This window comes from Haemorhous mexicanus, chromosome 9 (assembly GCF_027477595.1).
Source record: "Haemorhous mexicanus isolate bHaeMex1 chromosome 9, bHaeMex1.pri, whole genome shotgun sequence".
Lineage (NCBI taxonomy): Eukaryota > Metazoa > Chordata > Aves > Passeriformes > Fringillidae > Haemorhous > Haemorhous mexicanus.
This window is the reverse complement of record NC_082349.1, coordinates 17,396,676-17,413,381: the sequence shown is the minus strand read 5'-3', so window position 1 is coordinate 17,413,381 and position 16,706 is coordinate 17,396,676. Positions and strand designations below refer to the sequence as shown.

The 16,706-nt window shown below is 40.0% G+C and overlaps 1 protein-coding gene across 1 annotated transcript in view; it reads left to right on the top strand.

The window, feature by feature from the left end:
• Positions 1-3,999: 3,999 nt before the first annotated feature.
• The window catches only part of ABCA4 (ATP binding cassette subfamily A member 4), a 61,491-nt gene continuing 48,784 nt past the window's right edge, over positions 4,000-16,706 (top strand). The window contains exons 1-6 of the mRNA XM_059854269.1: positions 4,000-4,065; positions 6,451-6,544; positions 7,063-7,204; positions 9,129-9,268; positions 11,992-12,119; positions 16,460-16,657. Coding sequence (XP_059710252.1) covers positions 4,000-4,065; positions 6,451-6,544; positions 7,063-7,204; positions 9,129-9,268; positions 11,992-12,119; positions 16,460-16,657 — 768 coding nt within the window. The remainder of the gene's footprint in view (positions 4,066-6,450; positions 6,545-7,062; positions 7,205-9,128; positions 9,269-11,991; positions 12,120-16,459; positions 16,658-16,706) is intronic.

Here is a 16,706-nt window from a genome sequence, read left to right as displayed (position 1 = left end):
TTAGTCTCTCTGATGTGTTATCATTTGATCCTGATTTGACAGAACTTCCCATTCTTGTCTTTCAGGTTACTCCTAGTTTCAGAGGGAGGCCTCTGAAATGCATAAGAAACACCTAAAAAGCTTCAGCTTGGGTTTTCTCCAATAGTTTGAGATAGTTGGATACAAAACTTACCTTAACTCAGAAAGCCCCAACCTGTTTGCGTAGTTCCTTTCCATACACATGGATAGATCTGTTTATTGATATAGGATACATTTATACTCACCCACTCCTACAGTTAGTAGGCAAAATTGTGTTAGCATTCACTGTGTTAACTTTCTAGTAAGCCCGTGTCAAGGGACATCTTCTACATGCATAACAATGTCTCACAGGTTAGGAAATGGTTTGGATGCTGGAAAGCATTGTTGAGCATTAGAAGTGCTGGCCCATGAGCACACCCAGTACACCTAAGTGTGGATATTTGCAAAGATATCTTTTCAGGTAATTTTAAAATTCTCCTTATTTTACAGAAATATTTGTTTGTGGTACTGGAGAGATTACTGGCGATCTTTTAATATTTTGCTGGACAAATAGCATTTAATCAGACTTAATTTTTTAGTCAAAAGTCAGGAATAAGCTTGGAAATTCTGATATTTAAAACAGCAAAATTCTGATAGGTAAAACAGCAGGTAAAACTGTGGCATATGTATCTGAGGTAAGGGGACATCCCAACTCACATGCCACGTGACCTCATGTATTGCATATAGGTGCTCATTAAGCATGTCACAGGGATTATGAGGTATCTACTGTAGGCATAATGCAAGAACTGTCACCAAACATCTATTTCTGCTTTCTTTATGGTCTGACATGTAAGTGGAATGTCTCGTGATTTGTTGTTGCTGATAACAATTGACAGCTCTTTAGGAAATAGCTAAGTCAAAGTGGGTAGAGCTACAGTGAAATTGTGCTGTGTGCTCCATAAGCTGAACTGTATTTTACCCTCCCATGTAATGTGATAGGCCCTGCATAAGCTTTCTCTGTTTACTTCTGAAGATCCCTTTGTAAAGCTAAAAAGTAGAAATGGGTCACAGGAGCAGCAGATGTAGTTGACCATAGAAAGCAAAATATCCCCCACCATCATCCAATTGTGATGTAAAAAATCTAATTAGGAGAGATTAATTTAATCTGTTAGAGCTGTCTCTGAAAACATGTGAATAGCAAAAAGAGATCCATTTTCTTAAAATAACTTGCCTTAGGACTTCAGAGATGAAATACTTGTTTTCTGGATAATACAATTAAATTATCTGTTTGCCTTACACATTGTGGTAGGGCTTAAACCCAACCTGCAGCTGAGAAGCAGCAGCAGTGCTGGTTTCTCTGCTTTGCCCTGCCATTTGTCAGAGTTAGCTTCTATCTGTGGCTTTATGAAGGTTTGTTTCTCTGTCTAGATTGAAGCAGGCTGTGTCTTACCTGTGATATGAACATATGCTCAACAGAAGTTAGATCAAAGCCGCTTGTAAAAGAGGAGGTTGCCACAGAACCATAGAACAGAATCTTTGAGGTTAGAAAGGACTTCCAAGATCAAGCCCAACTTTTGACCAAAACCACCACATCAACTAAACCATAGCACTAAGTGCCGTGTTCAGTCATTTCTTGAATATTTCCAGGGACAGTGATTCCACCACCTCCCTGAGCAACCCATTCAGTGACAAAATTCCTCCTGATGTCCAGCCTGAACCTTCCCTGGCACAGCTTGAGGCCATGCCCTCTTGTCCTATCGCTGTTTGCCTGGGAGAAGAGGCCAACCCCAATCTTGTTAAACCCTCCTTGTGGGCAGCTGTAGAGAATGGTAAATTCTGCCCTGAGCCACCTCCTCTCCAGACTAAACCCCAGCTCCCTCAGCCACTCCTCACAGGACTCGCTCTCCAGCCCCTTCCCCAGCTCTGCTGCCCTTCTCCAGGCTGGCTCCAGCCCCTCAGTGTCTCCCCTGAGATGATGGGCCCACAGCTGGGCACAGCTCTCCAGGTGTGCCCTCACTGGTGCCGAGTACAGAGGCACAATCACTGCCCTGCTCCTGCTGGTCACTATTCCTGATACAGGCCAGGATGCCCCTGGCTGCCTTGGCCACCTGGCTCATGTTCAGCTGCTGTCAACCAGCACTCCCAGGCTTTTTCCCGCTGGGCAGCTTTCCAGACACTCTTTCCCCAGCCCATAGTACTGCTTGGGTTTGGTATGACCATTTGGCAAATGGTTGTCACACTAGCCAATCTGCAGTCATCTGGGACTTCCCTGGTTTACCAGGATGGATGATAAATGAGGCTTGGCAAGCTCTTTTGCCAGTTCCTTCAGTAATCCTGAGTGGATCCCATCCTACTTCATAGATCTGTGAGTGTCTAAGTGGCACAGCAGGTCACTAACTATGGCCTAGTAGATTGCAGGGGAAATTTTCTGCTCCCCATCCCTGTCTACCAGCTCAGGGGAGTGGTTGCCCTGAGGATAACCAGTCTTTGTGTTGAAGACTGAGGCAAAGAAGGCATTAAACACCAAGGCCTTTTCCTCATCCTTGCTTACAGTGTTTCTCTCTGCATGCAATAAAGGATGGAGATTTCCTTTGGCCCTCTTTTTTTGTTTATGCATTCATAAAAACACTTTTTATTATTTTTCACAGTGGTTGTCAGTTTGATTTCTAGCTGAGTTTTTGCCATTCTAATTTTCTTTCTACATGACCTAATAACATCCTTGCACTCTTCTTGGGTTGGCTGCCCCTTCTTCCAAAGGTCATAAACTCTCTATTTTTCCCTGACTTCCAGTGAAAGTGCCCTGTTCAGCCAGGGCTGGTCATCTTCCCTGCTGCCTCACCTTTCAGCACACAGGGATGGCCTGATCCTGTGCTTTGTTATCCTTTGTGCCAGAAGCCAGGTTAAAGTGGGCGGTTTAGGTTGCACTGTGTGCAGGGGCTCAAAGACCCAGCGATGGTGCTGCAGAAGAAGCAGAGTGCAGTGCTCTGCTGTCGGAGCTGCAGTGAGCTTGGGAAAATATAGAGTGTTAAATGCAGTGAAGCAGTTTTGTGGAGGATTTTCACCAAAAGCCCTGTGAAAGGGAAAGAAAAAGGCAAGCACTACCACATGCTTTTAATTTTTTTTTTAATAATGAAGGCTGGATTGTTGTTCAGCTTCCACTTGGAAGAACAATCACAGGGAAACTGTGATAGTGCTTTTATAGAGTAGTCACCCAGCATGAGCACTGGTAGGAGGTTTTGCTGCATTGCTGTTTCAGATGCCCTTTACAGATGAAAATCTATAGGGAATTCAGTGTTCACTCAGTTCTTAAGTGTAGTGGTCTTTTCCTGATTTTAGGAGAGTGTTGTTATATATCTAAATGGACTTCTTTTTTGGAAAATGAATTTCTTTCAGTGCCTACTCTCTTTCTGATTGCAGCCGTCCCAAGCCAACACTGATTTTATGAGCAGGGTGCTGCCTGTAAAGAGTGAAGATAGATCTCCATCATGACTTATCACTCCAAAAGTTCATGTACCTCCTTAGACCAAGTGGAGTTCTCCACACATTATTACGAAGTATTATTCTTTGTCATGGTTCTACTGTGCTGTTTTATTATAGTATTTTGCTCTACTTAAAGTAGCAAAAAAGATTTGTTGTGATAAATGATTCAACAATTAATTGTCTTCATTACATGCAAGTCCAAGTTAATAGCCAGATTCAATGTTCATGAGTTTTTTTAATTCTAAAGAGATGTTCTTCCTCTTTACTGCTTTTCAGTGCTGATAAATGTGTCACAGGAAGTAGCCTCCAAACAAAGGAAACTCACGATTTTTCGTGCATGATAGTGTATCAAGTGCAGAATTAAATGGTGCAGACAATGAAAGGAACTGATCTCTGTGATAACATAATCTTAAAATAAGAAAAGAAAGCTGTTGTTTTGCTTTAAGGTCTGTTTCTGATGTCAGCTGAGAAATGGCAATCCATCCTTTGCCACAGGTTAACCAGAAGTATTGATGTGGAAGAATGAACTTCTTTCGGCAAGTCAGACTTCTACTATGGAAGAACTGGATCCTTCGGAAAAGACAAAAGGTAAAGTATTAGTCTTTGGATTCCAGGTTTGAGCCATGCACTCCACTGGATTAAGTGACAGGTACATTTATCAGCATGTAAAACTCTCAAGTCCATCAAAGAATCACATGTGGTCTTTGTAGGGGCCTGTTGTCTGGCATCTTGTCTGGTGCAGTTTGCACAGCTGTTCTTTACAGACCAAACATAGAATAGCTGTGTTGGGATTTTCTTTGACAGATAATATTGTGTACCATAAGAGCTGTGGTTAGTAATATTTATATATTTTCACATAAAAAGATCTGTTGTTAGAAAACAATCAGCATCATTCAGCTCAGGAGGGTTTGATTCCTAATTTTAGATTTGCTCTTCACACTTAGCCGCTCTTTTAGATGTGATTCTGGTTAGGACCTTACAGTTCACACAGATTGTGTCTTTTTTAGTATGGCTGAATGACATAGTAAAGCAAAAGCCAGAAGTATTTTAAGTACTTTAAAATCCTCTTAGATCTTATGATATTTCATCTTACAGCAAGACTTCATTGCAGGGGCAACAGTTGATCCATAGCCAATTTAAGCTTCCTACATTTATAAGGTTTTATAGCTGTACTTGCTCCGTTACAGCTCTGTCTGGATATTATATTTCTTTGTGCATGTTGCTGGGATTTCTGGCTATTTATCATGTGGTTCTGCAGGATTATAGGCTGCTTTCTGATACTTTTAGTGAATTCTGAGACACCTTTTTGTCCTCTGGATAAGGTCCACAGGAAAAAGTCAGAGGTCTGACAGCACTGATCCGTCCTTACCACACAATACATTGTATACCAAGCTGATAGACAGCTTCCCTTGGGCTTCAGACTTCGATCTTTTCCAAATTAGTTAACTCAGACAGAAGGGAGCTAGCAAATTCAAGTCTGAGGATTTTGTATTTCCTGGGGATGAAGAATCAATATCTGAGCATTAACGCAAATTAACTCTGCAGCAAAGGTGGACCAAGGAGTCTCGCCGGCTCTTGCCCCTCTGTGTTTAAGTGCTTGTCCCAAATGGATGGCAATGGATGTTGATCAGACCTTGTGGACCCTGCTGGGAAGGGTATTCAGAGCTGTGCACAACAGCTGTCAGGTTTACCTCTCTAATAAGTGTGTCATTTGCCCTTTGCTGCTGGTAAGATTTTGTCTGCTTTCAAAAAGATCAGGCATGCATAACTTCCCAGGTGGTGGTGGGTGGGTTTTTTGTTATTGCTCTGTTTTAGAAAGGAAGCCCTTAAGAGGAAAACTGTGAAATATAAAATTGTTGCCTGGTGTAAAGCTTTCAACCCTTTTGCTCTAAGAATATGTTGCGCTTAACTAAAGCTGTTAGACAAAATTATAGTGGAAAAACAGGGCAGCTCCAAAAAACCTGTTCTTAATTATGCTGTGGAGTGCCTTTTGCCCAAAACAACATTCACGTGTGACCCATCTCGTCTTTGTCTCCTCTGCTGGAGGAGCGAGCAAAGGTAAAGAAACAAGGAGGGCTTTCCTGTGCATGTGCTACAACCCTGGTTCTGAATATATTTTGTCCTGGCTGTTACAGGGAGGAGCAAAAAAGTGCCATGTGTCTGAACACAAAAATCTCATTGCTGTTCCTCAGAGCCCAAGGCCTGTGTTACAGGATCAAAGGATTGTAGTTTCAAACCTCTGCCAAAACACACAGAAGGCAGTAAAACAAACTGAAACACAGGAGTGGAGGAAACAGACTCAAAACCAGGCAGGATGTTGCTCTGTGGTAAAGCAGTGCCCTTGATTTTCTGACATGACACGGGAACCGGTGACGGTTCTAAGTGTATTAAAAGGTCTGGGCAACAAAGTGGCTTTTGATGGGGTCTTCTGCATTATTGAATAAGGTGTTTGATCTTTATACATGCATTTCTACAGGTATTAGGAAATTAATAGCATTGAAATGAATGATGACAAAAAGAAGCAAAAGTAAAGGTCAAAGTATGTAAAACTTAGGCTGCAGTCTTTTACTTTTGGGTAAGCACAGAGTACTGACAGCCTGCTAATGAGCCCAGCAGTGTCAAAGTGTGGATTAAAATAATCCTTCTGTCGCTTATATGTAATCCTTGTTGTAGAGTCATGCACTACCTTCTGCCTCTTTATACCTCAGTCAGGATGTTAAGATATTTCTTTAGAAGAGATGAAGAAGCCACTGAGCACTGAGTTGATAGTGATGTATCATGGCATTCTGATGAAATCCTCTTTTGGGTTTCCTTCTCAAATGGTGTAACAGGCAATGGACAGCCACAAGTGTGTGCTGCACTGGGCTTTTCTGCTGCTCTGAGAGGAGGTCTCGTGCCTTTAGCCACCTAGTAACTCTGTGGTGGTCTATTTGTAAAATTTATTTTTAATTTACTTTTTTCCTTTTTTTTCAGCTTCGTTTTCTAGTGGAGCTTTTATGGCCTCTGTCATTGTTTCTTGCACTTGTCTGGCTGAGGAAAGCTAATCCATTGTATCGCCAACATGAATGTAAGAATGTTTCAGATGTTATCATGATCTGACTTGTTATAGGTAATGGGCAGGTGTTCTCAGACAGAGATACTGGGACCTGTTTGTGGAGTGTTACAATCCAATGTTGAAAGAACAGACTTCGGTTAAAGTAACTTAGTTATTTGTAGCCATGTAGTGTAAAACCTATCAATGAAGACATATTAAAAACAGCTAGTTTTCCTGTGATATGCTTTCTGGCCAGACTTACCTGGGGTCTCAAGGTGCTGTCTAGTTTTGGATTTCCATAATTCTGTTACTGAGAAAGTACTACCTCACTACCTATTTAAAAAGACCTTCACATTACTCAGAATTAGTTTCTGTTGAAAATAGCCATATTGCTTATATTGGTGGCTTCTTTTTTCTCAGTTAAAGATAAATCTATGTGATTCCTATCACATTCCTTCTGTAGAGAGCCAACTCATTGTGTTATTTATATTCACAAAGGCTGCATTAGGAAAGACGCCTAACAGTTTCTATTTTGTGTTTTGATACTCTAGGTCACTTCCCAAACAAGGCAATGCCATCAGCAGGAACACTGCCATGGTTACATGGCATCTTCTGCAACATGAACAATCCCTGTTTCCGCAGCCCAACCCATGGAGAGAGTCCAGGTGTAGTGTCCAACTACAAAAATTCCATGTAAGCAGAGCTGTATGTGTGAGACTGGGTTGCAGAAGTACAGGCCTGCAAGGGAACTGCTAATGGCTTGCTCTGAGCACCTGTTGAGCGGTCATGGGCATGAATGATGCAGGGAGAAAGGCTGGAGTATTCTCACCTTGCTTAGAAAGGTCTCTCACCACACCAAGGAATATTTTAAGGAATTGTTCTGTGGTATGAGTAAATAGGGACAATAATAATATACTAGTGTGCAAACAGTAGAAGACAAAAATTTTCAGTTCTAGAACTTTGGTTTCATGCTAACAATGGTCAACAGAGTAGAAACAGAGCTCACGATGGTAGGTTTAGGTCTTTTAGAGAGAGACTTCAGTGCAAGTCTCTAGGGAACACATGTTCACTTAATAAAATCTGTAAGAACCTGATTACTGAATGTCTTGGGACAAATCTTTTTGATAAAAGAGCATGGAATACCTAAGCCTTCTTTTCTCATCACTATAGTTGTCCATTCTGAATGAGAGCTCTGATGAAGTCGCTGCATTGCCACTTATTATGTAGCACCTGTTTTGGCTCTATACTTGTGAGACTTTAATCAGCACATAACCTTCAGATACTAAGCTTGTTTGCAAAATAGGAGAATGGGAGATTTCCAGACTATTACTGAAAAAGGGCTGTGGGAGTGTTTTATTGCATTGTTCATTACAGCTGAGTCATGAAAGAAAGTATAGCAGACAAGCACCCTTAGAGTGAAAAAACCCTGTCAGCCTGAATATAACAAACATTCCAAATCTCCCTGTTGCAAAGTCCACTTTGCAGCATCCAATGATTAAAATTCATGAGCTAATAATGTGAAGGCCATTGAAGCCCCTGTCATGTGAAAGTCTCTTATGTGGACTTAACTTACCATTTGACCTTTTGTTCCTAGTGAACAAGATTTAAAATAGTCAGCTGAACATTTTTTGGTGGGGTACAGTCAAACACACAGTGGAGCTAGAGGGTTCTGGTTTCTGTACATTCGAGCTTTTCTTGGTTGCTTGTTACAGAGCAAACTGTCTCTTTGTCAGTCCCGGTGAATCCAGTGTGCTACAGCAGAAGTAAATTCATTGTGTTCTCTGGAATAATTTTGTCTTTCCTGTTTGTTGTTTCCTGTAAGCTAAAATGAGTCATGGGGAGTGAGAAACACTATTGCATGCATGTAAAAATATAATACTGTTAAAGAAGTGTAATGGCCTTACCTGATAGTAGGAATTGCTTGTGCTTATTCATAAACAGAGGATCTGGTTGCATCCTTGCTTGATCCGCATGTTCTAACCCAGAACCAGTAGTTGAACTGCCTGTGACTATTTGTTGTGTTTTCCTGCTCCTCCTAGAAGAAATATTCTGAAGGGACCTAACAAATTGGAGGAGACTGATGTGTGAGGTGAAGGATGTTTCTGTTTGTGAACGATTCCATGTCCCTTGCTAGGCTAAGCATGTGCCCAGAGTGCCCCATTCAACTGCTGGAGGTGGGCCTGGGCTAGAGCCAGGGCAGATTTGAACTGTAACAAGTTGTCTGGGGAAGGTCCTGCGTCCCCAGAAAGACCAGCATGGCTAATGAAAAAATGTATGAATGGCCAATCTTCTGCAACACCAGTAGCCCTCTTAAAACTGCTGTGGACTTTCAAATCTAACTGAACCCCAGACTACCTGAAACTGAGGACAAAACAACTTATTTTTTTTCCTCATCCCTTATAAAGACAGTCAATGTTTTTTCTCTTCTCTTCTCTTCTCTTCTCTTCTCTTCTCTTCTCTTCTCTTCTCTTCTCTTCTCTTCTCTTCTCTTCTCTTCTCTTCTCTTCTCTTCTCTTCTCTTCTCTTCTCTTCTCTTCTCGTTTTTTTTTTTCCACTTGAAAGGTTTTCAAGAGTCATCACACTTAAATTTCTGTTTCTTCATTATTTCTCCTTTCAGCCTTGCAAGGGTATATAAAGATGCTCAGGAGCTTTTACTGGAAACCCCTGAAATCCATGACCTTGGAAGAATCTGGGAAGAACTGATCATTATGACTCAGTTTATGGAAACAATGAGAACTAATCCTGAAAGAATTGCAGGTAATTGTTGTGTCTGTATCCTTCAGACTATTATTTTTCCTTCTGAGAGTTGGATAGTAGTTACTTTGGAGCCTGGCAGCATTATAATATATTTCACATGTAGCTGTTGCTCTGCTTACTGTTAGGGTAAGTTAAAATCTGTTCAGTGACAAAAACCTGTCATTTAAGGGAAGGGAGAGAGGCAGTCATCTCTTTCTACAACCATCTTAAGTAACAGTAGACAAAACTCGAAAAGCATGGATATCTCACCACACAAAGTAAAACATGGCTTAAGAAATGTCATTAATTATTATTAAAGTAAAAGCAGAAGCAGTGAGAAAATTCACTGGAAGACACAGAGGAATGGAAAATTAGGAACATGTCTGAGTATATGCCAGGATCATAACCCAGAGAAGTGCTTAGAGGTGCTTTGTCACAGTCTTAGCTAAAACAGGTTTGAAACAGTGAAGAAGGAAAACTCTTCATGGTATGTTTAGAAAGAGAAAGCATTGAACACTTACACTTACAAACAGAATTGCAAATTCATTGCATTAACTTTTATTTAAAGCAACTTGCCAAACTCAAAACACAGTCCTGGGGAAAATAGGGAAAGTGAAATTGTGAATTTTTTGGACTTGAAGTATCAAATTTGAAAAGGTACTCCTAAAACTGAAGGTAGAGAAATGGTCTGGCTTTGTGAATTGATCTGTCCCATTCTCAAATCCTTTGTCACGGGAATAGCATTCCTTTTAAAATTAGTCACTCTCCATATATTTTGAACAGGGTGTGTATAAACCATCTGATACACATGGTCCACTATCCTATCAGAGGTTTATAACTAAAAGTAAAAAAGGGATTATCTCCTTGTAAATAACAGTGAGACAACCAAATGCCCCAGAATGTAAACAAGAACTTGAGTATAATCTGAGCTGTTGTTTATACCCAGCCATAGAAATCAAACATGACTATTTAGAGGGGAGGAAAAGCATGTCATGCCATGGGTTTGCTATGTATTGCTAAGGGCCACACCCCATGGTTTAGGAAGTTCCCTTTGCATTCCATATCAACTTTACTCATGAAATACAGAGTACATTCCCATGAATCCTGTGACATATAATGTTAATGCTCCTTCAGAATCTGTGTAGGGTTTAAATGTGTTTTACTTTTTTAAAAAAATAGAAGTTTGGAATTTCCTATTATATAATACAGAAAAAAGTCAGTTCTGAAGCCTTACTAATAAAATTTGAATTACCATCTTTCTTCATGCAGCAAAAGTTACTGAAAGATTGGCTATTTAAGTTGCCTGTGTTTATAACTTACTGCTATCACTTTTAAGTAGCAATCTTAATCTAATAGCTGCAAAGTTGAGCAAGGAAAAATTTGCAAATGTCAGAGTTGTGATTGCCCCTTCTTCTGATTCCTGAAATCAGACCTGCCACTTGAGTCCTCCTTCCTTGTCCCAGTCTCTCTTTGCTCTGACACTTTTGATGAGATGTTTTCTTGTGGTGTGCTTTTTCCTTCACAGTGCCTGGATGCCAGGAAAGGCATCAGTAAGAATATGAGGGACAGACCCCTGCTATTGTTTTCAGTGTTTACTGCTTGAATAAATATGTGGAGAAACAATTGAAGAAGTTCTCAGACCCTGTAGCCTCAGGCCAGAATATACTTAGTGCAGATGGAATTGTGGAAGTTAGTTGGCAAACTCTGATAAGACTCAGCTCACAGGATGGAGTGCATGTTTATTAGAACTGTCTGAAGTTGCATTCCCTGTGTCAGTAGGATACACACTGCTCCTGTCAGTTTCCATTGCCCATTCTAAAGACTAGAAAACTTAGAGCTATTCAAGCATTCTTTACCAAAGTGTCTGCATGCTGTGTGAGGTGCTTTTAATAAAGGTATAATTTAGTAAAGTTATAATATTTATTGAACATGAGCAAAATTTAGTTTCCAAGCTTTTCTCTTGCACCATGCTGAGACAGAGTTCTCACTGATGAGATTTGTAACAGAGACAAGTTTTAAAAGATTGGAGCTGTTTGACTTTAGGAACAGCAGTATTTTGAGTATTGTTACAGACAGTAGCAGGGAAATAGGTGGCCTCTTACATTTGTCTAATTTAACATCTTACATGTGTCTAATTTAACAGTGGGTGGTCTCACTGGTTTGCCTGAAGAGTAGTTGTTAATCTAGTTTAATATGAAGCATGAGCTACACTTCATGCTTCTCTAAAGAAATTGATATTTTTTCTCATGGAAGATTTTCACGGGTCACTTTTGCAATGCTAGAGAATAAGGTTAACTAATTAAAATTGATTGACAACAGTGATAAATTAGTGTAAATGTAAAGGGTTGTCTAAAGTTATTTACACAAGGCTCAGAAGAAAGGACACTAAGAACTGTAGCATACTTGAGTCTGAACCTTTAAAATAAAGCATTACATCAGAAAAAATCAGACACTCAAATGCAGTCAGGGCTGCTTTCAATGTGTCCATTCCTGTAGCCCTAGTCTGAAACATCTTTGAGAGATCAGATATGCAGAGCCAGAACACTCAGCATTTTCTGATTATCATTTCCCAACGTAGGATTAAAATGATTTTGAATTGAAAAAATAATTTTAGCCCCAGTTAGTCACGACTAGGTATAAAAGCCAAAGCACATTCTTTTTGCAGGTTTAAGCCAGGATATGAGCTGTTCTTTAACTTCCTTTGTTTGGTATCTCACTGATCTGTGCATTCTTTTTTCATCCAGGAAGAGGAATACGAATTCTAGACATTTTGAAAGATGGGGAGACCCTCACTTCCTTCTTGCTAGAAAATGTTGGCCTCACAGATTTTGTTGTTTACCAGCTTATTAATGCTCAAGTGCGCCCTGAACAGGTGGGTGGAGTTCAACAGCTACGGGGTCATTTTCTGTGAGGAACCAATCTCCTGGCTCTATGTGCAAAGCAGCCTCAGTGAAGGCCTTGGGCCCAGAATAACTGATGCCTTATGGGCTGTTTGTACAATTTCTCCATTTGTTTTTTGTGAATCTAGAGGAAGAGATGTTTGGTTTGTCTTTAAAAACATTTTGAGTTTACGTTAAATATTAATAAATCATTAAATAAACAGCAAAATCCTGTTGTTGCACCCAAATAATGAGCATCCAGAAACAGTACTGGCAAGTATGCATCCATCCCCATGACTGAAGACTTGACTCAAAAACATAAGGAAGCTGTGCATCCTTTTGAGATAATAGTCCTGATGAGAGAAGAACTATTAGAGGTTCTTAATTTATAATTTAAATTCTCTGCCCTAATGTCAGCATGGTAGCTTTTTGGTGTTGTCTCACATAAATAGGTGGAAGTGGAGAAATAGACCAAATTTCTTAGATTGTGATTGAAAAATAGATCTGCTCAGAAAATTCAGAGTGAAAAGTGCAGGTCAAATCCTTCCTGAAGCAGCTAAGCAGGTAACTATGTTTGACCAAGTCCAGGCTGTCTCAGCTTCTGCATGTACATGCTGTATATGCTTCTGCATGATGGCTGGGAACTCTCTGAGGAATGCTATATTAATGAATGAATGTTGCTGAATTGGAATTCTGGAACAATTTCTACACTGCATTAGTGTGGGTGGAAGCAAGTGAATAATTGAGGCTGAAAGACACAATTCCTGTGTTTCACTGCCACATAAAATGCAAATTCTGAAACTGTGTGTGGGCAGAAAGAAGGAGGGCATTCATGACCTTTCATGCAGTTCCTTTTGTGCATCACAGGTTCCAGCTGCTGTGACCAGTAGCCAAATTACTTATTTGCTGTATTCTTGATTGGTACCTGGGGAAGCCCTCCCCTGTCCTCACTTTATCATGAAGCAATTCCACAAGATCATACCAAAGCCAGTGTAAATTGATGCATCCTATGTATTTTCACACTTCCATGTCAGCTGAAATGTTGAAAATATGCTTCCTTGCTACTTGTGACAAGGAGAATATATACAGATATCCTGCTGGGTTTCTCTTTCCCTATAAATCCCAAAGCTCTTCTGCACCAGGGGTCTGCTGTGTCAGGAGAACTGAGTGCTGCTGTGTTAGACTCTATTAGCTCCCCAGTGGCATTCTTTCATCTCCTGCTAAAAATTCTGCTTGCCAGTGTATGCAGGACTGAAGTTTTCAACACCATCACCAAAAAAAAAAAAAAAAAAAAATTATCGAAACCTGCTGTATGTAATGTGGTGTCTTTCTGCTGTGTTTTCTGTGCTGATGTAGAAAGAGATGTAGTTCTCTTTATGCTGGAAATTAAAGAAATTGAGTATTGGTTAGAGGAAGCTGGAGGAGATCTGGTGTTAAATACCACTTTTGCTGCCCTCTATGCAGTTTCTTTGTTAGCAGTAATTACAGGGATACAAGATCATCTCACCAGATCTGATTTAAAGCTATGAGGAAAGAAAGTGCTGTAAATACTTCTTTCAGGTGAAAATGATGCAGAAAAACCAATCTCATAATTTTAAAGACATAGCAAGAGAATTATTTTCAGTAGGAATTGAACACTGCATTTTCTGTGAGAGATAATCTGCTTCATTCCAAAAGCCCTTCTTGATAAGCAAGTTGCTTGGGCTGGACTTACGCATGGTTGAGGTGGAAGTTTCAGAGGCATGACTAGATCCTAGATCTATGGTTGTCCTAATCTTCAGCCGCGATAGTTCATCTCCAGTTCTTCATGCTGCTCTGCCCTCTGTTAGCCTGCGTAGTTCTGTACACCCCTTCCCCCTGCTGCTGATGGCACAGAGCTGATCAACCTGAAAGCAACTTGTTTACAAAAGCCTGACTGTTGCCAACAGCTGGCTGGAGATCTAGGCCTGAGCCGCCTGGGAGTCAGGAAATGACACACAGAGCTGAAAGCTAAACCTGATCAAACAGCCAACTAGCTGAAAAAATAATTTGGACTTCATCTTGCCAGCTTTGGCTAAACAGTGACACATTGATTAAAAAAAAAAAAGTACTGAAGTTTCCCTCTGAGGGCCTGCTTTTTTGAGTCATTCTAAGATAAAGATAAGAAACTGATGTTAAAGCACAACAATAAGAAGTTCAGGAAAGATTGGCAGCAGCACAGCCTACCGGAAAAATTGGAAGGGCGGAGGTTTGATGTTTTTCTAATCCCATCTGTTCATGAACATTATTGAAATGTAGTTACAGTTTGTAAATAACAACTCCTTTTTTTTCCCGTGTTTATCCTTCTTAGTGATGTTAATGTCACTGTTTCCTCATTTCACAAGTCAAATCAAGGTTCCCAGGCTGCCTCCCTGTGCAGCCCAGTTTCATTGCAGTTGACACTGACTGATGAGGACCACGCCAAATGAGGAGTGTATGGTTAAAAAATGCTGTTCCTACCACACACATCCCCAGGACATAAGTGATCCAGCAAATATGCAAATTATTTCACTGACATAAACTAACTTAATTCCAATTCAAATGGTCCAATTTGAGGGAGGGCAGGGGTGTGTGGTTTTGGAGGTTTTTTGCAAGACAGACTGGATCTGTCCGTTGAATTCCTTCTTTTGCATTCTGCCTTTGTCCACACTGTTGAGCTTGTGTTAACAATGCCTTTATAGCAGTAGTGATGATAGTGCCTCTCAGATACTTCTGGAAATTCACATCCCTTTTTTGCATCATAATTCCAGAATACAATCTCTGTGTAATTCAGAAGCCTTTCTTTTTTTGTCAACTGCTGCTCCATAAACTGAAGCTCAGGGCAGTCATGGTAGATAAAATACAATGTTATTCTAGACCTCTCTGCCTCCACCGTTGGTTTTCTGGATGCTGACTTTCCTGAGCCACACTTGCACTTTGGTTGATAGCTTCTGACAGATGAAGCCCTTCATGAATAACTCCTCAGTCTACTTGGACTCCATTCTCCAGAGCTACTAAATTAATTTTTTTCTCAGTCCTCTGCAGTTTTAAATATTCTCTTTACAGGCACCTCCAAACAAGGGGTAGCTGCTAACTATAGGAGATTTTCACATATAAAATTTTGATAATGATGAATTTCCTAATTTGCTTGGATAAGAAATAAATATGCATCTATGTCTGACCTGGTATAGGTGTGGTGTGTTTTTTCAAGTCATATGTCTTAAAGACTGGAATGCTCAGCAGATTATTTTTCTAAAGAAAATTATTTTCCTGGGTAGATTTTGTAGAAATAATTTATTATTAAATTAATTTAGTCTAATGATATTGTGTCAGTGCATATTTCTTCCTTGTCTGAAAGTCTGTATTCATCTCACAGTATGCATTTACAGTCATCACACTGTTCTGAGCAGTGTTTTCCTTAAGTTTGCACTGTGATAGGAGATGGACAGAGGATGAGACCATTAGCTCATAAGAAATTTCCAGGGCTACTTTTTATTATATTTCCATGTACTCTGTATCTTATAAAGTAAGTGGAATTTATTCATTGACTACAAAGAACATTCCATAACAACAATGTAAATCCCTTGTAAATTTACTCATTTCTGTAGAGTTATTCTGCATTTGTATTGGTTTAACTATAATGTGTTTCCATTAGTTGAACACTAAAGATAAAAAATTTGGGCTTTTTCTGTTCCATGTTTATGTTAGAAGTGGTAATCAGTAAATATGTGTGATTTAATGTAAAATGGCTTTGTAAATCCTGGCTTTGTGCCTGTGCAGAGTGACAGTGAATAATGGCTGTGGGAAGCATTATAGTGAAATAGTCAAAACTGAAATACAATGCTGAGGGAAATCAGGCTTGAGAATGAGAGGTATTGGCCTTTTTTTTTTTTTTTTTTTCCTTAGAGCAAGTAACAGCAAAAATATAACTAACCTGAACATAAAAGGTAGAGTGATGTAGTACCATCATTTGGTCCTGGGAAAATAATTTCAAGCAAGCTGCAGCTATTCCTCCTTCACCACAAGGATGGGTGGCATGGCTTCAGGTGTGCTTAGATGACAGTCAGGAAGGGAAGATGACTCACAGGGACTTTTGCAATGAAAGGAAAATCACTAACGAAAAGACAAAAAATGTGTCTGAAGGCAAGGTGATCTAGCATAGCATCAAGTGAAGGATATTCAAGGGTTGATGCTTCAGTTGACCGCATCTCTCTGCTAGTCATTAAAATATTAGCAGGGGCTGATATCAAACTGTCCACTTTTGATAAATGTTTAATTGTTCCTGAGCAGTATGCAAGTTTGATAATAGTCAGTAAAACATTGGTTTTGTTTGCAGTTTGCCTATGGTGTCCCTAGCTTGACTCTGAAGGACATTGCTTGCAGTGAGGTGCTCCTGGACCGCTTTATTATCTTCAGCAGCCGAAGAGGTCTCCCCTCTGTACACAAGGCCATGTGTGCCCTCTCCCAGGACAGTCTACAAAGAGTAGAAGATGCCTTGTATGCAAATATTGATTTCTTTAAGCTGTTTCGGCTGGTAAGTATTAACACAATTAATTTTGCCTTATGTTGTCTTTTTTTTTTTC